Raw genomic sequence first — 25,853 nt, 5'->3', positions numbered from 1 at the left:
AAATGAACACCCTAAAGGTCGAGCTCTGAAAGTTTTATAGAAATAGTTTACTGACTTTGATTTGTGTTTGCTTCACAGAGTGCCATAATTCTACTGGTAACATTTCTAATTGTTTCCAATACCCTGTAATAAAAATGAAATGTGGATTTTTGGAAGGGAAAAACAAAAGTGTGAAATCAGTCTATAATATGAGTCTGACATTTTATTGTTTAGATCTACATAAATCAAAAAAGTTCTAATACTTAAGAATTTGAAAATATATAGTGATTATACAATTAAATAAATAAGGGAATCCTATTTTGAGAATGAGATAGCAAGACACCCATATTTCCCTCATTAGAATTTCAGTTATGGTGATTCAGAAATGGACAACATGTACAAATAATCAGCAGGGGCCTGATTGCTAGCACTTGGATGACTAAGTTCCCTGTAGGGTTTGTCCTAAATAGGTAGTCCTCAGTCTGTGAAGTTAACCACACAAATCAGAGAGATTTTCCTTTTGGAACTATGTCTTGGTGCAAGCATTTTTACTTAGCCTAACTAAAGCATAAACCAGATGTCTAAAATTACACACAAGCCTAGATGCCAGATATGACACTTGAACCCTGTATTAACCATGTGCATCAACTTAAAAAGATAAACACTCTTATGGTATCCATATGAGTATCATATGGTTATAATATGATTGGTTGCCTCTTTTAGAAAAAAAGAAAAAAAGGAAAGAAAGTCACCTTTGCTACTGCATTAGCTTAATGTTTCATTGTTACATATTAACTAGTAAAATTCAAATTCAATGAAAATGTCTTTCAAATGAAGAGTCCTCCACTTGTGTTATTTCTGTTACTATGCTTATTGTTTCAAAGTTCTTTTTTTTTTTTTTCCCTTCTTTTCTCCACAGGAAATGATCTGTTTCTAGTTGCTGTGCATGAACTGGGACATGCTCTGGGCTTGGAGCATTCTAATGATCCCACAGCAATCATGGCTCCATTTTACCAGTATATGGAAACTGATAACTTCAAACTACCTAATGATGATTTACAGGGCATTCAGAAGATATATGGTATGTCATATTTTAATTAGGAAACAATGTTTTCACTTAAGAATGTGTTTGACAACCTCCTGTCCACATCACCTCTCTAAAAATTATTTGTTGGGGTAGGCTCTGCCACTTGTTATCCCAAAGGCCTTCTTGTGATAATGCCAAAAATTCTGATGAAGCTCTTTTACTTGTTTTCTCACTATTCACAACTTGCATTCAAATTTGCACTCAGTTGGAATGGTAATCTTAAATGTTTTAAAAGGCCATATAGAAAATATCTGCAAAGGGATCCCAATCTATTAAAATATTAAGACATGCAGGCTTTAACCATAATGAGCTTATTTCCACAGTACTCGAAGTTAATATAATTGTATGAATTGATTGCTTCTCAGTTATCAGTTTATCAGTTATAATACTAAACAGTTTCCTGGGTAGATCAATTTCGTGGTCCCTGAAAACCCTTTTTTTGTGATAAATATAGCTAATTGATCTCAAAAAAATGTGATTATGAGTCCAAGACTTCAAGCTACACAGGGGAAAAAAAGACCCACTTTTTAAAATATGGTTTATTTTTTTGTGGCTGGAAATAGGAGATACATCTAGTGAAGGTAAATTCTGTATGTATTTGAGAATGCAAGGTAACTGAAAATCTAAAAAGAAAACAAAACATAGCCCTGTATGTTAGAGAGTATTTTGATTTTCTAGAGCTGAACAATGGTGATGACAGATTTGAGTGTTTATAGGTAAGAATAAAGGGGAGGGTCAATGAGGCAGATGTCATGGTGGGATTCTACTATAAACCACCCAACCAGGCTGAAGTGGAAGACAAAATATTCTATACGTGGCAGTTGGGAGAACTCTCACAAACGCTAGCCCTTGTTCTCGTGGGAGACTTCATCTTACCAGATGTCTGCTGGAAATACAACAAAGTGGAGAGGAAACTGTCTAGCAAGTTTCTACAGTATGTGGAAGATAACTTCCTGACACAGCTGGTGAGTGAGCCAGCTAAGGACAGCACCCCTCTGGATCTTTTGCTTGTTACCAGAGAGGGACCTGTGAGTGATGTGAAGGTTGCAGGCCATCTTGGGCATAGAGATCATGAATTAATAGACTTTCTGATTCTTAGAAAAGTAAGGAGGGAGTTAGCAGAACTACCACCCTGGACTTCTGGAGAGCAGACTTCGGCCTGCTAAGGAGACTGGTTGGGGGAGTCCCTTGGGAGACAGTCCTGAAGGGCAAAGGAGTCCAGGAAGGCTGGACACTCTTCAAGAATGAAATCTTAAAAGTCCCCACATGCCAAAAGACAAGTCAGGGTGGAAGAAGACCAGCCTGGCTGAACAGAGAGCTATTGCTGGAACTCAGGAGGAAAAAGAGGGTTTATGACCTTTGGAAGAAGGGGCGGGCCACTCAGGAGGACTATAATGATGCCATGAGGCTGTGCAGGGAGAAAATTAGAAGGGCCAAAGCTCAACTTGAGCTCAGTCTGGCTACTGCTGTTAAAGACAATTAAAATGCTTTTATAAATACATAAACAATAAAAGAAGGACTAAGGAGAATCTCCATTCTTTATTGGATATGGGGGAAATATAGTGACAAGAGATGAGGTAAAGGCTGAGGTACTTAATGCCTTCTTTGTCTCATCCTTTAGCAGCAAGACCAGTTGTTCTCCAGGTACCCAGTTCCCTGAGCTGGCAGATAAGGATGGTGAGCAAAATGAATCCTTCATAATCCATGAGGAAATTTTTAGTGACCTGCTAAACAACTTAGATGTATGCAAGTCTATGGGGCCGAATGGGATCCACCCATGGGTACTGAAGGACTTGGTGGGAGTGCTTGCCAAGCTGCTTTCCATCATTTATCAAGAGTCCTGGCTATCAGGGGACTGGCGGCTAGCAAATGTGATGCCCATTTACAAGAAGGGCCAGAAGGAGGATCCAGAAAACTACAGGCCTGTCAGTCTGACCTTGGTGCTGGGGAAACTCATGGAGCAGATTATTCTGAATGCCATCACACAGCACCTACAGGGCAACCAGGCAATCAAGTCCAGTCAGCATGGGTTTATGAAGGGCAGGTCCTATTTGACAAACCTGATCTCCTTCTACGACAAGGTGATGGACTCAGTGGATGAGGGAAAGGCTGTGGATGTAGTCTACCTAGACTTCTGTAAGGCTTTTGACACTGTTTCCCAGCATTCTTCTGAGCCTGGCTGCTCACAGCTTGGATAGGTGTACACTTTGTGTAGTTAAAAGCTGGCTGGGTGGCTGAGCTCAGGGTTGTGATGAATGGAGTTAAATCCAGCTGGAGGCCGGTCACTAGTGCTGGTCCCCAGGGTTCAGTACCTGGGCCACTTCTGTTCGATATCTTTACCAATGATCTTGACAAGGGGATTGAGTTCGCCCTCAGTAAGTTTGCAGATAACACCAAGTTAGGTGTAAGTGTTGATCTGCTTGAGGGTAGGAAGATTCTGTGGAGGGATCTGGATAGGATGGACTGATGGGCCGAGGTCAACTCTATGAAGTTCAACAAGGCTAAGTGTCGGGTCCTGAACTTGGGGCACAACAATCCCATGCAACAATACAGGCTGGGGGAAAAGTGGCTGGAAAGCTGCCTGGTGAAAATGGACCTGGGGGTATTGGTCAACAGCCATCTGAGTATGAGCCAGAAGCATGCTCAGGTGGCCAAGAAGGCCGACAGCATCCTTGCTTATATCAGAAACTGGGTGGGCAGCAGGTCTAGGGAAGTGATTGTCCCCCTGTACTCAGCTCTGGTGTGGCCACACCTTGAATATTGTGTTCAGTTTTGGGCCCCTCACTACAAGATGGACATCGAGGTGCTGGAGCATGACCAAAGAAGGGCTATGAAGCTGGTGAAGGGTCTAAAGAACAAGTCTTATGAGGAGCAGCTGAGGGAGCTGGGGTTATTTAGCTTAGACAAAAGGACACTCCGGGGAGACCTTATTGCACCCCACAGTTACCTTAAAGGAGGCTATAGTGAGGTGGGGATCAGTCTCTTCTCCCAAGCTCTAAGTGATAAGATAAGAGGAAATGGCATTAAGTTGTGCCAGGGGAGGTTTAAATTGTATATTAGGAAAAATTTCTTCACTGAAAAGGTTATGAAGTATTGGAACAGGCTGCCTGGGGAACTACTTGAGTTACCATCCCTGGAGGTCTTCAAAAAAGGTGTAGATGTAGAGCTTAGTGACAGGGTTTAATGGTGGGCTTGGCAGTGCTATGTTAAAGGTTGGACTAGTTGATCTTAGAGACCTTTTCCAAACTAAATGATTCTATGAAAACAATAACATTATTCTGCTTATAGGCTGAATCTAAGACTAACTCCCACATTATTTTTCCTTACATTTCTAAAGCTATAATTTCATTCCTGGTTTTAAAGACTTTGATTCTATAGCTGTTTTGTTTGTTTGTTTTGTTTATTACATATATATATATATTTCTTTCCTACAGCAAAAAATTCGTGCTATTTCTATGTTAATGCCATGTATCCAGTAGTATAATTTAGAACTCCCTTGGTTAATATTCCCCAATTAATTTTGTATTAGATTTAATTTTATATTCACAGTTATTTTCAGTTTAGAGGTTTAACTATCAGGGTTAAATTGAATATTATCAGGGCCATTCCTTGCATATCATTACTACTACAAATGACATCTATATTGGTGTAGAATTACCATACTGCTAATTAGAACTCTGCTGCCATTATGATATATTTTATATTAACAAGCTTTTTAAAAATATTATATTAGTAAGCACTGATATATATTTTCATAAAGCAATTTCAAAATGATTAGCTTACCAAGCTTTTTTTTTTTTTTTTTTTTTTTCCCTGTGTGATTAGCTAGAAGGAAGGTTGTTTCTCATGACCTCATAAGTTGGTAGTCTAGACTTGAGGTCTAGACAACAATACTTTGCCAAAAACTAACCTCTAAGCTCTAACAGCTGTGGGCTATACATTAGGAGAAATGTGTTACCCCTGGGAAGTAATATCTGACATCACCAGCAAATGACATATGAAAACTTTGGTTTGGGGTTAAAATCATTCCAACATGAGCTACTGCAAACTGATTCCTTTCCTCCTTTAAAATCAAGAGGTGATCGGGAATCATACGCCTCAATAAAAATGTCACGCCTATTAAAATAATTGCTTTGGTCTGCAGTATTCCTCAAAACACCATTATTAACTGTAAATTATAATTGTCACAAACCTTAAAACTGTGAATGAAATAAATGCCCTATTAAATTGTATGACAACCATTTGGGGAGTTTACCATTTCCTTACATAGTCTATATTTTTCTTTAAAAAGTATGCTTATTTTGAACAAGTATCAGAAATTCAAATGGCATTTATGAAGTTTTAAGGTTGTCTTACTATTAAAATGTCTTTCTGAAGTTGCTCATGCAAAATATGTTAGTTTTTTAAAGTCAAAATTGATTTTGTATTTAATAATTTGGAGAGATGATCCAAATTTAAATTTTCATTTGTTTCCAGAAATATTACTGATCCAACTGAAACTTCCAATATTGTTGTACATGGAAAATATAAGTAAATGTACTAGTATGTTTAGAAAGGGAAAGACATATTCAATGCATCCATTGCAAGTAAATGGATTGCCATTAGGATTATCATAGAATCATACCTTGATTCCAACCTTGAGTTGGAAGGGACTTTAAAGATCATATGATTCTAACCCCCCTGACATTGGCAGGGATACCACCCACTAGATCATGTTGCCCAGGGCCGCATACAACCTGGCCTTGAACACTTCCAGGGATGGGGCATCCACAGCTCCTCTGGGCAACCTGTGCCAGTCCCTCATATTGAAGGATTTCTTCCTTATATCTAATCTAAATCTCCCCCCTTTTAGTTTAAAAATGTTTCGCTTTTTTCTATCACTATCTGCTTGTGTAAAAAGTCACTCTCCATCTTTTGTATAAGCCCTCTTTAACTACTGAAAGGCCACAATGACATCTCCTTGGAGCCTTCTCTTTTCCAGGCTGAACACCCCCAGCTTTTTTCATAGGAGAGGTGCTCCAGCCCTCTAGTCGTCTTTGTGGTCATCCTCTGGACCCACTCTAACAGGTCCACATCTTTCTTATGCTGTGGGCCCTTGCTGAGGGTACCAGTGTCTATGTCTATTCCCCTGTCTACGTCATTGATAAAGATATTAAACAGCACCAGTCCCAAGACAGATTCCTGAGGGAAACCACTCATTACCTGGACATAGAGCCATTAACTATAACTCTCTAGCTGTAGCCATCTGGCCAATTCCTTATCTACCGAATACTCCAACCTTCAAATCCATATTTCTCCAATTTAGAGACAAGGATGTCGTATGGAATCATGTCAAAAGCCCCAGAAGCCCAGGTAGATGACATGGGTTGGTCTTCTCTTGTTGACTGATGCAGTCACTCCATCATTGAAGGTCACCAGACAGGTCAGGCACAATTTGTCCTTGGTGAAGCTGTGCTGACTGTCTCAGATCACTGCCTTGTCTTGTATGTAACTTGACATTGCTTCCAGGAGGATCTGTTCCATGATCCTCCCAGGCACAGAGGTGGGGCTCATCAGTCTGTAGTTCCCCTGGTCTTCATTTCTGCCCTTTTTAAAAATGGGAGCGATGTTTCCCTTTTCCCAGTCACCAGGGACTTTGCCCTACTAACAGGACTTTTCAAATGTGATGGAGAGAGGCTTGGCAGCTACATCAGACAGCTCCCTCAGGACCCTGGAATATATGACATTGGGTCCTACAGACTTGTTTCATCAGTTTCATCAGGTGGTCTTGAACCTCTTCTTCGCTTACAGTGGGAGGGACTTTGCTCCCCCAGATCCTGCCCAGAGATTCAGAGAATTAGAATCATAAAATCATAGAATGTCTCAGGTTGGAAGGGACCTTAAAGATCATCTAACTCCAACCCCCTGCCATAGGAAGGGATACCACTTGAGAGATGTGGAAATCCTGACTGACAATGAAGGCTGAGCCAAAGAAGTTGCTGAGTAGCTTTCTCCATGTCTGTTGTTGCCAGTTCTCCCTTCTCATTTACCAGAGGAGATAAACTCTCCTTGGCATTTCTTTTCTGACCAATGTACCTACAGAATCCCTTCTTGTTATTCTTTGCATCCCTTGCCAAGTTCAGTTCCATCTGTGCTTTGCCTTTCCTGATCCCATCCTTGCATATCCGGAAAGAAATATATATATATTTATATACATGAAAAGCATCTCTCTAGGAAGGCCATTGGACTTTCAGATAGAGAACTTATGGGGGGGATAGTTATTTTACCTTTCATCAAACCCTGTATATTATGACAGAAAATGTATCTACAAGAATAAAAATTTGTTTAAAACATTATACAGAGTTTTAGTTATTCCTTTTCAATACATTTATCCTCAGAAATTCTTCTAATTACCAAGTATCTATCTTTGTTAAACTCACCAAAAAATAAAAATTAAATATAAAACATAAACAATTAATTTCAGAATTTTGAAGAAAAATGAAATTATCTTTTTTTTTTTTTTTTTATGTGGTTGCATAGGATTTGAAGTCCAGTTTTAAGACCATCTATACATAGCAAAGGGAAGTGTGGAAAGCTGGGAACATGTTCTGAATAAGATAGTACTTTGCCTAAAAATTGGGTCAATAGAAATTATCACATATTTCATACATATGCATATGCAAATTGATAGGTGGAAGTTAAAAAGATGATTTGTAAACCCATTGACTGGTGATAGTCTTATTAGGAAAAGTTTTGTTTGTAAACCCATTGACTGGTGATAGTCTTATTAGGAAAAGTTTTGTTTGTTTATTCCCTTTATTTTATTCAAGAGACAATGATTCTTTCTGAACAGTTCTTATTCACTTGGTAAAGTATATGTGATGAATAAATCTCTTGAAGGTTTTATTGGATTGTTGTTCCAATATAGAAGAAAGATCCTGAATAGTGAAAAATAATTATTTTCTTCATTAGTGCCTTGGTTCTGTGGTATTCCTTCATTATACCCTTTAGCAACATGAGAAAGGCTGATTAGGTCACTTTTTCCATTTTCCACCCGCTGTAGGATTTGCACTGCTTGCAGCAGGGTTTCTTTGTATTTCTTCTTGAAATGTCACTGATAGCCATGTAAATTATCCCTTGCTACTGTTTTTAAAGGTCCACCTGACAGGATCCCACCACCAACAAGACCTCTGCCAACAGTGCCCCCACATCGTTCGATCCCTCCAGCAGACCCGCGGAAGAATGACAGACAACCTAAACCTCCCCGGCCACCCACTGGTGACAAACCTTCCTATCCTGGGGCCAAACCTAACATCTGTGATGGGAACTTCAACACTCTGGCTATTCTTCGCCGGGAAATGTTTGTTTTCAAGGTAGGAGGTTGTGAATTTTTCAATGTTACATCAAATGTCTACATTTCTATTATTATTTTTTTTTTAAGCAAACTCTCATTCATCCTGACTCCACTTTCCCAGCCCTCTCACAGTTAGAAAGTTCAAGAAAGAAATTAAAAAATAAACATACACATAGCTTAAATATCTAGCAAGGGACTGCTGTAATGTTCTATTTGGGGAAAATACCCATGTCAGCAGAAACTGTAATGCCTCAAAATGCAAGGGTAAATAAATGCTGCAGGTTATGGAGAGATAAAAAAAAGCATAAATCAGCTCATGAGTAGGAGCTAGTAAGAATGACTTTGCTGGGAATACAGCTACATTCAGACATATACTAGATACCGTGCGTCTTATTTTTTTTTATTTTTTTTATTTTTTTTTTGCCCAGAGCTATAATTTTAACTTTATTATTAGATCTGTCATTTACAATGGATGTGTGTCATTGTGTTGTGGTTGCATTAAACCCACATCTAAGTAAAGGTCTTTGTCACAAAAATACAAAAATCTTATTGCAAATGGGTTGCTGTTATTTCCAGTCATCTTGCTCTAAGCTGATAAATGTGGTATATGTGACAAACTGAATTAATCAAACTAATCTGAAAGGCAGTCTTTTGATAGAAGGACTTTGCTAAGGCTCATGGACATCAAGACTATCATAGGAAGTACAGTTTCCAGAAGGCATTGAATGTTGAAAAATAATTACAAAATCTTTATTATTCAGTGTCTTAAATCTTAAGACAATTTGCTGACAGGTATTGCTGTGTTCTGGAAACATGAAAGAGGATAATCTATTATTTTGAACTATTGCTGTGTCAAATGTGCTTCAGCAATAGGAAGCGTGGGATCTTTGTTTTGTAAATATATGACATGATTCAACATCATAGCTAGGGTCTTTCACATGAATGGATAGTACTTTTTCCTTCAGCAATATCACAAGTACACATGAATTTGTCCTAAAGCATGAAGCTCCCAATTCAATGGTTTTTTTTGTTTGTTTGGTTTGTTTTGTTTTTTGGTTCTTTCTTTTTGTTCTTTCTGGTGGGACCATTTCCCCCTTAACATGTTTTCTTTTTATGTACTGTATTGCTCCAGATAAATCTCTTTAGCAGTACTACTCAGACTTTCAAGTTCTGTAGCATAACTTAGAAAAAGTATTTACCAATAGCTTTACATTAATTCATCCCAATTATTGATGAGTAACCAATTATTGATGAAAAACTTCATAACCCAATGAGCAAAAAAATATTTTTTTCCCAGGAACAGCTAAGTATTTTGTCATCTCTGGGGCTGTCAGCCCTTTTCATTTGAATAGATGGTACACCTTCAAACTCTGGGAGGTCTTGAACTATCAGTCTTTTTATGACTAAAACTCAAAGGTTAAGGAAGAATCTAATTTTCTAACTTGACATTAAACAGGATATTAAAATATCTACTTCAATCTCATATCATCCACCTCAAGAGCAATAAAACATTCTCTCATTTATTTTAGACATAAATCGATAAATAGTGAAATGCTATCCCACTAATACAAAATTTCCTGTCTAGCCAAGTCAGTGTTCCTGGATAAATAGATTGACCACCATTACTGATCACTCTTTACTATTCTGATTGAAAAGAAAAACTGTGTTTTCTTGGAAAGTTGTTTGCTGCTTATTGCCTTAACACTACATATATCGCTACATATTTACTATATAGCTTATATACTTTCTAGCATGCGTTTATGTTCTAAAACTAAAATTTTATTCCTGATGTCCACACTCTAATGAAGAAACATGGTCAAATATTATCAGAGAAAACAACCAGTAACAGAGTGTTTACAGGTTTTATGTCTAGAGTTTAGAATTACAAAATTCAGTTGCTTCAATCTTAAAAGCAAGATGTTGGAAGGCAAGAAAAAGATGACATTTGCCTGGATGAATTTCTTTAAGGGTCCCACAGTTCTCATTTTCTCTTCAGAGTACCTGGCAGCATGACAAGAGATAACTTGGGTTAGCATGCTAAACAATGGGATTTAGTTAAGTATACAAATCCTGTTTTTGTAGTCTGTGTGTCATTGAATCCTTGGGTTATTAGGCCATTCTGATCATTCTAATTCAGAAATTAATTTGTTAATGATTTTTGTCTACTAAGACAGTCTCATTACCTGGTTGTGATTCTCTCTCTCTCTCATGTGTGTGTGCATGGGGAGGAGCATGAAAGAATCAGGAAAGGGGAGAAGGAATTAGAAAAGTCAGAAAGTCAGGGGTTGTTATTTTTCTACTTTCCTTTGCAGAATATCAGTGAGGGCAGGTTACAAGTGAAAGCTTAGCACATCAGACTGTAGCAGGAGCAGGGCAAGAATTCATTCTCAAAAGGTATAAACTGAAATAAGGAATGAATTCAAGGAGAGCATCCACCAGTGAAGGAAATGAAGCTGGGGGTTCTGTTGTCTGACACAACTGAAAAAGGCAACCGCCTGACTCCTGCTCCTTAATGCTAGTACAAAGAAAGCCTGGGAAGGCATGAGCAACAGGCTGAGAACCAGATACAGAGAGGTGGAGAAAAGAGGGAATTGGTGACAGTACTGTACCAGGTGGAAACAATTAAAGAAGAATTATGACCTTCATTGGAAGAATTATTGCTGGATAGTTCCAAGATGAGTTAAAATTAATCAAGTTGGAGGCTAATCAAATGATATCCTTTGCTTTCTTTCTCTTTATTCACAGGTCTGTGATGACTGTGTAGTGGCAAATTTTACTGCCTTCTGAATAGCATGTGTGCTGTGTACCGATTTCAAAATGAAAATAGCTAATATTTTTATCTCATGGGCCAGTTTCAAGATCAGGTGCTCAATTTGTTTAAATAATCCTTGAAATTGCATAGGAGGTTAGCCACAGAGTTGAAGAATGCAAGCCCTTTTGAATAATTAAATTCTAATTTAAACATAAAACTGAAGCACAAAAGATAGCAGTTTGAGTTTGAGATACACTGTGGATTTTCATAGTAGATGACAAACAATATTAATTTCAAGAAGATTGCTTTCTGTTGGCTGTTTAGCTATTAGGTATACTTAAGTGTATCAGAATATTAGAGGCAATTGCTGCGTTCCGTCAAATAGATGAGCTTTGTTTGTGGTTTTAAGAATATCCGGTATTCTCAAATGGCTAGAACCAGAGTTAAACTGAATAACAGTAAACTTAAAAGGAAAATGGAATCTACGCTTATCCTTCTTTTACTGTTTTCCATCAATTTGACAAAATAGCAGTTCTAGCAACACTCGATAAAATTTGTGTGGTTTAAGAAATGAAATAAAGAAGAATTGTTCTCAATGTAACATGACTGGTAAATACAGAAGTAAAGCAATCAACCTGTTAAAGATTCCCCAAAGATCAGCAAATAAAATTAGAATTTTTCAGGTGAACTGTTTTGGCAGAAATTACTGGATTTTATGGAAAAAAAATGTTTTTCAACAAATATATATGGATTACTGCTATATAAATGTATTGTTCCCAAAAGAATTTTTCCTTTCATTAAATTCATTAAATTAGGTGCCCTTAAAATGCCAATGCTAGCTATATGGCATGGAGACATAGTATGCTAAAAAAAATAATTAAAAAAAAGAAGGAAATAGTTTATTTTAAGTATTGGCTTCAGTTTTCATCAAATGATATTTGAAAATGTATGAAGTTTGTCTTAACTGAATGTAGTTTTAAAATTACTGTTATTATTTAAAATGTGCTTGAACTGGTATAAGCAACCATCAGGACAAGACTTTCTATGCCAAAATTCATGAGTGCCAAGTTTTTATCTTGAGGTTACTGTTAGCTTCTGCATATATTCTGAATGCAATTAGTATTAGCTGTCACTCTCATTTCCAGTATTTTCTCCAGCTATTTTCTCCCTCTGTTTAGTTAGGACTCTCCAGGGACGTAGAAAATGCTGAAAAATGGAGAAAAAACAAATTGGTCCTCCTTTTCTGGAAAAGTTGTGCGAAGTGGTATGACACTGTTGGTCTGCCTGCTTTTAACGGAAAAACTTCTCAGCCACTGTGTATAGTAGTATGTTATATTTGACAATCCTGTTTTCTTCTTAAAGTCTCCTGGAAGTACCTCTAGGGTCCTCAATGAAAAGGATCCCCATTTTCTAAGGTCACCAGATAAGATCCATTAGTGAAGATGTTTACAGCATGCTTTTTCAATCTTCTGTAGAAAAAAAAAAAAAAAAGAGAGAGAGAGAGAGTTTTGAAGATGATATTGGATGTCCTACCCATAAAGGTACTTATGTTAATGCTTTCTGAATATTTTGTACAGTTAATTTAAAAAAAAGAAAAAAGGTTTCAAGGGGTTCAATGGTGCACAGAAATTACTGTCTCTCAGATGTGCTATCTATCAGTATGCAGACAGAGTCACACTGGTTGTTGTGTAACTTCTGAGATGTGTATAGCTCGTGTTTGACTCTATATGTTGATTGTTCCTTGTCAGCAAAATTACCTCTGGCTCTGTTTCAACAATATGTGTTACTGATTATTATTTTTTTCCTTTATGCTTCTTTTAAGTTTATACTGATTTTAACAAAATCTTTAGCTTTTTGAACTGGGTACATCTAGAAAATTAAGCACCACATGTGTTGAAATTTTCCTTCAGAATCAGCACATTAGAGAGACTGGTCACATTTCTTTGTTTTTTGAAACAGGATTTTGCTTCGCAGAAGAACATCTCATAGAGCTTGCATTAGTACTTTCTGCTTTGTTTAATGCTAACTCCTTAAGAAACAAATGAATGTATTATGGATATTATATGATCCATAATGGTTTTAGTACTCATGTTTGAAAAGTTAACTCGCTCCTTCAAGAATACCAGATTTAACCATTGCCATTTAATAGGGTTTTTGTTGAAATGTAATGTAAGTGTAGAGAAAGAAGTGTGTCCACCAGGGCAAGAGCATTTACAGCTTAGAGAAATGTCTTCTGAAATGTTAGTGTTACAGATGGTAGAATATGGAAACAATTTCAGGAAGTCCTTAACAGGCTGCGTTTTACTATTTTATAGTAATTTCTCCACAACTTGCAGAAATTTGTTTTCTGACTCTTCATCTGCTAAGAACCCCTGTAAAAACATTTATGAAGTGCCAAACAAACCAAGCTAATTAGGCTGTCATTAGCCTTTGGCATTAGTTTAGGCTGCAGTTGCTTTCATACATAACTGTATAGATGCCATTCAATATCCCTTTTGGAATTGTGTATTTATATAGAGTATGCTGTTAAACACAAAAGAAGAAAAAAAAATGTTTCTTGATATGTATTAAACAAAAGAGGAATTTTTAAAGCATTTTATCATTGACTATTTAATCATTAGACTGGTTGGTGTAATAAAAAAAAATCTGAGAGACAGAGGGAAAATACTACTAATAAAAAGTAGAGATGAAGAAATAGACACAATAAGAGACTTGACTCCACAGAATTTGAAAGCATATATTTTTTCAAAGGTCTCCTAGACTGTTTGTGTAGCTGTTTTTGTCTCATAATGCTGTGGATGTCTGGTCTGTCAATTGCAGCCTGGGAAAGTTCAAAAGAGGATGCTGTGGAAGTAAACACTTTGGGATCTGAGAGGAAAAACACTTAACATATCAACTGTAAAAGACCAGGAACAGGAGGTCAGAAGTAGCTAAGACTGCAGATAGCAGATTCCTTTCTACCTCTTTTTCGTATCTTTATGATAGGAAGAATAAACCTGATGGGATTTGCTATTTTTGTACTCATTAGGGAGGACAACAGCTTTAATTCATGTAACTCAGGTTCTATGTTGAAAAGGAAGGAGAAAAGTGGCAAAAGTTCAGGGGGGACTTCAATGTATCACAATAGACCAAGCCCATTGGAAATGTACAAGATGGATGTTTCATGGCACAAAAATAAGTTGTATGATGTCAAGGACAAAAGCAGGGAAGTGCTGGAATGCTAAAAAGTCGTAGTTAATGTATTTTTGTTATATAGGTACTTTCACTAGCTGATGACAAAATATTTTCCAAACTTTATTTAAATCTTTCAGTGTGCTTCTAAGTTAGGAAAGGACTTTAGCTACCATGTTTCACAACTTTAAAATGCACTGTCTGTTCATCGCTGTATGGGAAGCAGGTAGTATACTCCATCCAGCTGCAGGGAAATCTAGACAAGCATGTAATCATGTGAGTCATAAACTTCCCAGAGTAAGACATTTAAAAATCCTCCCACTCATCTTTGAAAAAATTGTTATGGACACAGTTTTATGTACATCTGAAAGATGACAACCCAGTCATAGCTACACTTATTAAGTAGCACTTACTAACCTACATGTACATTTGTGTACATATGAGTATCATGTATAGAAAAGTATAAAGAATTATAGCTATATATTACTAGGGATTTATTTACAAGAGTGCAAGTTTAATGTATATATATGTTATTGAAACTCATAAGCAACTTGAACTGATTAACAGTCTGTAATATCTGGCTAATAAAATTCCTATTATTTATGTACTGGCCTATTATAAATCATAACTTCAGAAAGATGCGTGACTCAATATCTTCAGCAGAGCCTTAGATTTGTCAGACAGAAAAGTACTATTTTTTTCCAAGAAGGCTATGTTTTCGTTGGCGAACAGTATAGTGTAAAAGGATTTGATCAGCAGCAAAGCAGATGGCACTGAGCTTCTCTCATGTCCATCATATGTGCTTTGCTTTTAATTAGATACAGTCTGTCCTCTGAGGCCAAACAGTTCCGCTATAAATGTAGTTCAGATTTTTCTGAAGGTCAGCCAGCCCTTAGACACTGGTGTCTTTGTGGGCACCTTGATGTTGTACCACACAATCCTCTCATTCAATGCAAGTGATGTTACCATGTTGTTAACATGTCATTGCCCACACCATCTTGACCTAAATAAACCCTCCCATGCAAAACTCATATTATTATTTCTCCTCAAGCCATTTTTTTGAGTGACACGATGGTGCCTGCTGTTTGACTATCTCCTTAACACAAGTTTGAATGACATACTGCTGAGACATCACCTTAAATTACATACTAACATCTTTCTGAATTCTATTATCCCTGGGTGAAAAATAAGACAGAAACACTTGTTTAAATTAAATTTAAATTCAATTTGAACATAGGAAAGTACCTTCCCATTGTAAATCCTTACCGATCAAACACTGCAACAGGTTGTCCAGAAAAGCTGTGGATCCTCTGGAGCCTCAAAACCTTTGTGGAGCCTCAAAACCTGACTGGACACAGCCCTGGGCTTCATCTGATTCTGCTTTGAGCAAAGGAGGGGGTTGGATCTTCAGTGGTGCCTTCCAACCTCAGCCCTATTGTGTTTTTATGTAGGTATTGAAATGTGAGGACTAGAAAGGAATAGATTTGCAAATTGTCTCTGCATCATCTGCTTTCCCCACTCTCCTCCAAAGGAGGAGATTGAGCATTTCTTCCTACTCCTCTGAATCCTCCATAGGTCCCTTCCAAACTCAGTCATTCTGTGATGCTGTGAATCCACTGAAATTTGACTGTTTTACCAATTCATGTCCCCATAGCATGTGATCCATTGTCTCTTTTAGGCTACAGCTCTCACAGGGAGTATCTAGTGAGATTTAATCAGGGGTCTGTTTTGTGACTGCTATGTTCATGTCAGGAGAAGGGGCCAGGCACAGCAGACGTGTATGCAGCTGCTGATCACAAAGCACTAACAGAGGGGACTGTGGGGAGCCACCACCTCCAGCTGTGCAAGACAGATCCTCTCCTGTCTCCTTTCCCTGTATCAGCTTTCAGGAGAAATCAACCTCCACTCCAAGGGTCAGGCTCTGGTCTAAAACACTTTATTCAAAGACTAATCCTTTCCTTCTGTTCTCATGATGAACCATTACACCTACACTTCCTACCCCACAGAGTCATCACATTAAAAAGATTTTTCACAATGGGGTAGGCAAAACTGAGCTCAACAAAATTTCTCAAATACTTGTATGAACCCATATAAAAATGTAGTGATGGGATGTGTCTGTAAAGGTTAGACAGTTAAACATGAACGTCAACAAATTCTTATTTCTGACTTAGTTTTAACCTAATAAATAGTGGGAAAAAAAATGTGAGACTTACTATTTGGAAGCCAAAATTCCAAGAATTAGTCATTTTTGTATGTGCCTATATATATGTATATTCATAGAGTTGGTGGAATCTGAAGATCTCTGCCACTCTATGTAAAAGGATACAGTGGGTCAAATCTGTACATATTCTTAGGAAAGTACTTGTAACAATACGAATAAAAATGGAATTATGGCTTTCTCTTACTTCACCCAAAATAATTCATAAATGATAACATGCTTATACGTTCTTACTTGTGGATATATAGAATAACAAAAATTGCTATTTTAGTTAGCCATTGAATATAACTGTCCCCCCTTCTTTTTCCCACATATGTCAAGAGTTTATTCTGAAACCTAGATGACCAGTAATTTAATTGTGCTTATGATCAGAGCAAGTTTAATATAACATCAAATGAAAGAAATACAGGAAAATTATAACTCTGCATGCCACTGATAAAAATTGAAGAAAAAATCAAAAATATAGATAAATAAATAAACATAAAAGACTTTGATCTGGCAAATTTATGTCTTACGATAACAGTGCAAATTAAAGGTGAAAGATCAAATCCTGATTTTCTTCTCACAGTTACAATGTTTACTTGTTACAGTCACTTGTAACTATGAACCAATAAATGTTTTTACTTGCTATGTTACTACAGCAAAAACTTAACAAAAAGCCTTAACAGAATACTTGGGTACAAAATGTATTTAATCTTTTTAAACTTGATTATTTTCAGAGAATGAGTGTTTGAATGTTCCACTGATGAAAAAAATATTTATGCAATAGAATAGCAAAAAAATAATAAAATAAAAAAGACAAAAAATAATTGCAAAATTTCACGGCAAGGAGTTATTTAAAATTACATGGAGGCACCAGCAAGTGTTACCTTGGAATATTGACAATATTAACAATACATTTTAATTGGGGCTACATCTTAATGGAACCAAAGGGAGTAATTGGAGAAACATTTCAAGCACAAGACTTAATTAAAATTTCTTGTTGTACAAAATTGTGGCCTTTCAACTAATTTATGTAGAGATTTTGGGAAACAATTGTAATGATTTGTAATGTAAGCTTTTTCAAGCAGTGTTATTGATTAGTCTTGGAAATATTTGCTTAATCTTGATTTGCAGCTAAGGCTTTATATTCCAGAAGTATTTGTGTGTGTTTTAATTATTCATTTACTTTTTTTATTTATTGCCCATTCAAGAGGTTAAGGATCAACAACACAGAAGTTTAACAGAGATGAAAAGAAACGCATCTCATTTGTTCCTCTAAATTAGTTGTTTCCTGTGCAAAACACTGCACTACTAAGCAGTTGAAGTCTTAAATAATTAAGCAACATCCACGCACTTAGTTTTTTCAACAAATGAATGAAAAACCTTTTGCAATTTGAAAATCTACTAAAATATAACAAACTTATAATAAGCATTTATCAAAATTCTATATCTTCTTTTTCATAGCTTGAATATTTTTTGAAGTGCATTCTTCCTTGCCTACTGAGTGAATTCTTGGCCCAGCTAAAACTAATATGAAAAAGTCCATTGACCTTAGCAGAATCAAGATTTCACCAGAGTTAAGTACCTTTGACATGACAGGGAGACTACCAACTATGAGTAATAGATATTAGGTAAAATAACACAAGAAACAGCACATTAGCTTGTAATATTAAGCATATGAAATCAAGAACTGTTTTGCTATATAATATGATAATATTGCTTGTCCAGTCTATAAATTGAAATGGGACAGGGAAAATTTGAAGTAATGATCTGACAAATCTGTCCAGTGAGAGTATCTTCACCGAGGAGAACAGACTGTATTATTAGATCAAACAATATACTTGATAATAGAATTCAATGATTTCCCCTTCTCCCTAGCAGAGCACCAGTGTTTCTTTTCAATCTTACCATGATGGTGCCTTTGCAGACGTTTTAGTGATATCTGTCCAGCTCTATAGTCACCCACAGTCATTTACTGCTTTAAATTGTAAATTCACAGTTTATCTGTAATCATATTTATTCTACAGTATCATATACGCACTGTTAGAAAGTCCTTCAATTTCTTCAAGATTTAATCCCTGTATCTGAGTGACTAAGCAAAGACAATCAAATTTGCTCAATCAGATAATGGCAGAACAAGTAGGAATGGTTTTAAACTAAAAGAGGAGAGATTTAGGTTAGAGATTAAGAGGAAGTTCTTCACTCAGAGGTTGGTGATGTGCTGGAACAGGTTGCCCAGAGAGATTGTGGATGCCCCATCCCTGGAGGTATTTAAGACCAGGTTAGATGAGGCTCTGGGCAACCTGATCTAGTGGGTGGTGTCCCTGCCTATGGCAGGGTGGTTCAAATTAGATGATCTTCAAGGTCCCTTCCAACCCGAACCATTCTATGATTCTAAATATACAACATTTTTATATCTGTGTTGTTGCAGCAGGTATCATTGTTGGTTTTAACATATAGCTTGCTGTATCTTGAAATGATACTAAATGATCTCCCAGACATGCAATGGTTCACAGTCCACAGGCTTACTCATGTAGCTAAAAATTATTTTTTAATGAGTTAATCCTTTTGTGTTCTATGTGGACTTTTCCAGTCTTCTTTGTATGCTGGTGTTAGCTAGCTGGGTTAAAGAAACTAGAAATGAGTAATTATGGCTTTGGCTTAATCATCATTTCTCCATTTAACTTTTTTTCAGTGTTTTCCCTGCCAGTGTCTAGAAACTTTGATGAAGCGGGTCATACTGTCTCTTGCATTCTCAATGAACTTCTGGTTATCTAGGCCCAGACATAGCCCATTACATAGCCTGCATTCCATACTGAATCAATCTCTATATTTGGGGGCAAAATTACAGACAGGGGATTGGGTTTGCTTTCCTCTGGCATTTTTGATTTTCAGGAAAAGCCTGATGACTCAGACATATTTGTATTCTGCTCACCCCTCAAGCAGATGTCCATATTACAAGTGATAAAGAGATAAGGATAGACAGGTAGAGAAAACCCAATTATCTCAATTTAATTAGAACAGTTTGTCTTGGACAAAGCTTGGACAAAGTTAAGTCTGTCCTGAACCATTTTCAAATATTTCTATGTCTATTCCTTACAAATGTGGAGTCAACAAAGTCAGACCGATGAGAAATAGATAAAATATAATTCTGAAAAGAAATAAAAGTTATTGTGAAAAAAAAAAAAAGACATCCAAGGAAAAGAAAGAAATCCTTATTTTCCAAATATATATTTTTTTTTTTTTCTTATGGTCTAAGATAGACAGAAAAACAAATTAAAAACAAACGTGGAAAAAAATCCCTAATTTTTCTGTAGGATAATAGGCACTACAGTTGATCTTTGGGGTAGATGTGTTTTCAAAGATCTGTGCTATTATAGGTAAGACAGAATAGCATACTGACAAGGAATACCATGCAACTGGGAACACATTTCTGAAAATATATTTATACTAATATCTAACCTATTCCTAGGGAACTGTGCATGTTTTCAAATCCTCTTGCCAATTTTAATTAAATGGAAAATGTAGTCCAAAATTATTGATACTCTTTCGTAATGGAATAGCAAAGCAGGCTATAAAAGGATAATTTGAATAAAAGTGGACATACAATACCATTGTTGACTTGAGGGATGAAGGAAGTTGTAAAATTAGTATTACTGAGATTTCAGATAGAATAGAGGCTCACATGTTTGTCAGAGTTAAGCTAGCAAACTGTTACAGAAAATTATTGGTTATTTGGTTTCCCGTAGCATCTGGAGGGGAATGTATTAATGTAAGAGAAGTACCAAGAAGTAGGTGTTGGTAACTAGAAAAGCTGTGACTCATTTAAACGTGATATTCAACATATATCCCATGATATTTCCAAGAATCATGATAATGTGTTGACACAGCCTGTGTAAATGCAGGCCTCTCAGAAAGTCAATCTTCATTCCAACTCCTTTTACACTATGATTTGTAAAGAGACAAGGAGAGCTACTGCAAAGCAGACATCTTCACCTCATATTGGCATTCAACTACTTATTAAACCTTTTCACACCTTTTCATTGTTTAACCCCTACTATATACCTACACGGTTTGAAAAATGGATCTATCAAGAATCCCTTGTTTGAATTATAATACATAGAGAAGCATGTGTGTTAATGCAAATGCATCATACTTTTTCAATTTGAGTCATCACTGTAAGAATATTTGCAGTTTAAATATAACATATACTTTAACAGAGTTTAAAACTTTTTTTTTTTTTTTTCCCTGAAGGCCAGGAGATTTTTTTCAATTTTAATATTTTTTTTAAAATTATTGTTTTAAAATATACAGTTTTCTTGTCTTTCCATGGTGCAGAATGCACCATTTCTCCATGAACTCATTAAACTCATTGACTTCTGTATGAATTCCCCAAGGATACAGGCAACATAATTGGGTTCAAGAAAATTTACAGATTGCTTACAGATTGTCTTGTGCAATCACTACTGGGGAAATAACTAGTCAACTGCTCTGTCAAGGCCTAATGTTCATCCTGTGGATGAAGTGTTTTGTGCATCACACATGTGCTGTTACCTACAGAGCATTAGAGGGAATGGGAGCATTCCAGAAATTCCTGGCAGCAAGCCTAGATTTGATGTCTTCACAGGTCTTTTTTGCGTCTCTCTAATAGCTGGCTGTTTGTTTGTTCATTTGAGTAATCATCATGTGGCAATGGGAACATTTTATGGAGTTTAAGTCTTTTTAGTTATTTGGACAAAATCAGAATGAACTGAAATGCCAAACTCAGTTAGGAATAAAGAGACCAAAAGAAGATAGCTACTTTTTTTTTTTTTTTTTTTTTTTTTTTTTTTTTACTTGAATTATCTAGTTGGCAAAGTTACAGCATTTGTGGCATGACTCATACTTGAGTTGTTACCATTAATAAGTTCTGGGACATCAGAAAAGCAATAGCACTGAAGACTATGATCTCCAGCTGCACCGTAGTGCAAGGTCTGTAACTGTCAGATTTGCGTTTGGAATAGGTTCTGGTATCTAAGACTTTCCAGGAAGAGCTCTTGGAAGTATATGATAGTGATATCATGTGTGGAAGTCTTCCACATAAGGCCCAGATCAACTCGTTGTGTTTGTTACGGCTCTCTGAGACTGCTGAATTTCATGTAAAAGACCTAGTGTCATCCAGCCATTGTTGGTAACCAAAGATACAGTGGCACATTTTAAAAGTATACTATATAATAGTTTTTCCTTGAACTAAAAGCATTCTATAGATACTTACAGGTTTTGGTGGCTTCAGAGTATTTTTGAATGGTTAATGTATACAAAGAAAGGAAATGCATAAATGCCATTGCTACTGTCTACATAGCAAAAACAGGACAGATGAATATTCATCAAAATGTTTTATAAAAAGCTAAAATACAATTTGATAATGAAGAAACTATAATATATATATATTTGAATAAGACTAATAAGACTGAAAGAATTAAAACAAAGGATATAGTTAAAGAATTATTTACTAATGAGAACAGAACGGGAAAAAAAATGAGGACACATTTCAAAATTAAATATTAACCAAACATGCATCAAAGTGTTCTTAAATGAATTACTGCCATGGAATACCAAATACCAGTAGGAGCCCTAATCTGTGCCTAATTTAGAATGAAATTGTTGATATGGAGTAATTAAAATCTGTTAGTTTGAAATGTAGAGAAGATTTTATATATATAAAAAAAAAGAAAGAAAGAAGAAAGAAAAAAGCTGTTTTCATCTGCACTGGCAAGGGCAAGAGCAGTCATTAAGTTAGGAAAATTAACTCAGAAATTAAGTTAACTAACTTACTGCATTTAGTTAATCCACTCCACCAAGCACAGACAGGGAAGGGCCAGGGTTTACATGAAAGCACCTCTTTCAAAAGAGAACATATAGCCATGGTAGTAAGCTATGTTCACTGCATTTATTTAAAAAGGTAATTTGTCTGGCATTTCTGTATGAATAGTACCAAGCCTGTTTCCTTAACAAACAAATAAATAAATGGCCTGTTTGGGCACTTTTAAAGAATAAGATCTACTTTTATGAGTTGATTTTATTTCTAACACGTGTCTGTGTGCATCTTATGCATCCAGTATCCAGGGAAGCACATGTAGTGTTTGGGTATAGTAATTGTCTCAGAATCACAGAACCTAGTCTAAATATGGGTGTTTTTCAAAGCTTGTTGAAGAGTTGCAGAATTCTTGTATAGATTGTTGTCAGGCTTTCAATATTATTATTTGTGTACTAGAAATAAAATCAGAAATTCCTGGCAAATATTACAATATTGAGCATTTCGGAATTGTCCTACAGTGGAAACTAGAAGAATTATACCTTTTCTAATGTAAGGGGCCACAGTAAAGAATACTCCAATTTTGTCCAATTCACTGTAAAACAAATGAATGTCTCTTCCTACCACTATTAAAAAATAATGTAGATGCCATGTAAAGGTATTATAAATGAATTATGATGAAAAAATGATTGTTCCACTTAGGACTTTCTGAGAATTGAATACAGATCACCATTTTGGAAAATAAAAGTACTGTTTCCTGTAGCTCTAAGGAAAAAAAATAAAAAACAATTGGCTGATTAGAAAACTCTCATTAAGTGGGTAAAATTGATCAAATAAATCAATAAATCAATAAATTGGTTGCACAGCTGATGTGTCTTTAATTTTTGATATCTTTTGACAGTCACAGCAGAATGTAAGTTTCACTAGTTTCCACTTTTTGACCAGTAAACAGGAAGTTTTCCTTTGGGTTTGTTTTGTGTTTGTTGTTGCTTGTTTTTTTTTGTTAGTTTTAAGTTGTAATTGCTATCATCTTGATCTTTTCTAGCTTCAGAATCTAGTGCTTGTTTTGATGAGAAAGTTAATATTTATGTAGTATTACAGATATTACAGAATGGCCCAATATGTTTTTGTCAACTATTTCCAGGGACAGAATATATATACATACATATATATATGTTCATCCTCATAACCATAAATGAGAGCTATTTACAGTGAAACAGTGAATTTTTCCTCAAGTCATAATAAACTACACAGGTAGAAAAGTAATGTAAAAAGTCAGAATTGTGACGTACGAGAGAAAGAATGGGCTCTATCCAGATGAAAAGAGAAATTATCAGAAGTGTATGGAAAAATAAATAAATAAATAAACAAACCAAAACAGAACAAAGAGGACAAAACCATGCATTGACCATGGAATATCCTTTATTTTTATTCCAAAATATTTCCTTTATAGACATGAAATCATATGCTTTGCATTTCCAAAAACACTTGTTTCTGGACTGAAGGTTTTACCCTTATTACAAAAAAATGAATTATTGTCTTTTTTTTTTTTTTTTTTTTTTAATCAAGCATTGATACCTTCTTCTACATCAGAACTTTTTTATTTTAAAGCAAAAGTTGCCTACTTGGGGGACCTGCCATCTGTATTGTTCTCCTACCTGCAGACACTGTATAGCTCAAGATTACTGTGCTAACACTGAGTTTTAAAATATTTTAACCTTTTTTTTTTCTGTTGACATCCAGTGAGATATAATTATTACTTCATTCTTTGATGTGAAAAAGTCCTTAACTTCCTCAAATCTGATCCTAAACACTGAAGTGTTTTGAATGTAAGAAAATTTAAGTGAGGAACAATGTTTTTGCCATTTCCTAAACAAGTTTTCCCAGGGGCTGCCAGGCTCAGCGGTGTTGTACAGTGGGGCCATTGGAGCTGGCTGGAACTGTCTGGAATTGGCCGTGCCTGACATGGGGCAGCTCCACCCTCTCCTCACAGAGGCCTCGCTGCCAGCACCTCATCACTGACACACGGTGCAAATAGCTAGAATATAGTTTAGAGAAAATGTAAAAGTAAGTTTATATAGAAAACAAGAAATTGAAAGGTAAAATAAAGGAGGAGAAAGTACACATCTTGGGTTTACCATTGTCCAACACTAGAAATGGGAAAAATGGGTTGCAGCTGATAGTATTTTATTGAAATTGCTATAAAAAGTCAGGAGAGTTTTCAGAGGGTTTACTGACGTTGGCTAATCAACCATAGTTTAAAATTTGGTGGTATTTTTGCTCCAGCTTCTGTCGTATCTTCTCATTGCATTCTGTCTTCCTGGTGCATAAGACAGTAACAGACTTCGGATGAACAAGAGTACACATTACAATTTTCTTTAATTTAATATCTGTGAAAGAGATGTATACAGCAATAAACTGTGTGTGTGTGTGTGTGTGTGGAATGCTTTCTTTTTTAAATAGCATTTAATCAGTCCAGCTGAGGATGGACAGTTAAAGCCATGTGCAATGTAGTACTTCCTATAAACAGCAAATGGGTAAGTCTACCAGTATCTTACTCCTACTCTGAGTCACAGGTAGCTATTTTACTCCTGGACTTGGTTGGCATAAACATACTGTTAAGAAAAAGAGTTCATCATAACAATGGCTTTAATTTGTGTGGAGGACGGTTTGAATCTAGTGAGTTGGCCTCATCTCCAGCAAAAAGTTCAGGATCTCACCATAGGAGGGGCTGAGGTGTTTCTGAGCAGTGTTAAATGGTCTGAGTTCACACAGTGGTTTCTCAGACGACATTGTTACCCCATTATAACCATGCTGTTATCTCAAACTCATTAGGAAAGATGAATTGTTTCTACCAGTTCAAATAAATCATCTTCAATGCATTATACATTCATCTATTATTGTCCTTGGTAGTTTTAAAAGAGTATTGTTTGTTCTTAAAGTGAATTAGCTTAATAATAAGTTGAGCTAAAATATCCAGTCTGTGTATAGAATAACCCATTTAGTTAATTGTTTCCTAAAACAAGCTAGATTGGTAGTATCCATTTAATGTCTGATTCCAGTCTCACTAGAACCAATTGTTTTCTTCTGTGTAATTAAGTAGGAACTGAAGTACAGCTAATCTATACATTTCCTCACAAATCTTATGTAAAAATAATAAAAATAATAATAATAATTTAAATACTCATTCTTATAGCTGAATTGTGCTAATATTTTTTCTACTTTTAAATCCCCTAGACTAAATCTTTCTTCTGCTCCATTAAAATTATTTTGCAGAAAGTTGCTCGAAAGCATTTAATTTTTTTTCTATTATATATACATTTCCTATTATGTTTTCCTCTACTTTAAGTTAAATGTTATAAATTCCAAATTTGTAACGTTGAAAATGGATGTTATGAAAGAAATAACCAAATGAGTAGGAACAAAGCCTATGAACCCACATGCTGAAGACTCAGTGGCAGAAACAGTATTGACCCCTAGACCCAGATCCCAGACATTGGGGTCCCGTGATGAAATTCAGATGAACTGATGAAGTAG

At 35.9% G+C, this 25,853-nt stretch overlaps 1 protein-coding gene across 2 annotated transcripts in view; it reads left to right on the top strand.

The window, feature by feature from the left end:
• MMP16 (matrix metallopeptidase 16) overlaps nt 1-25,853 on the top strand; it is a 200,228-nt gene that overhangs the window by 137,286 nt on the left and 37,089 nt on the right. For both annotated transcript variants that reach the window (XM_040546312.1, XM_040546313.1), the window contains exons 5-6: nt 899-1,060; nt 8,201-8,418. In XM_040546312.1, the coding sequence (XP_040402246.1) occupies nt 899-1,060; nt 8,201-8,418 (380 nt within the window). The remainder of the gene's footprint in view (nt 1-898; nt 1,061-8,200; nt 8,419-25,853) is intronic.

Source organism: Cygnus olor, chromosome 2, assembly GCF_009769625.2.
Source record: "Cygnus olor isolate bCygOlo1 chromosome 2, bCygOlo1.pri.v2, whole genome shotgun sequence".
Classification (NCBI taxonomy): domain Eukaryota; kingdom Metazoa; phylum Chordata; class Aves; order Anseriformes; family Anatidae; genus Cygnus; species Cygnus olor.
This window is presented reverse-complemented; position numbering and strand designations above follow the sequence as displayed.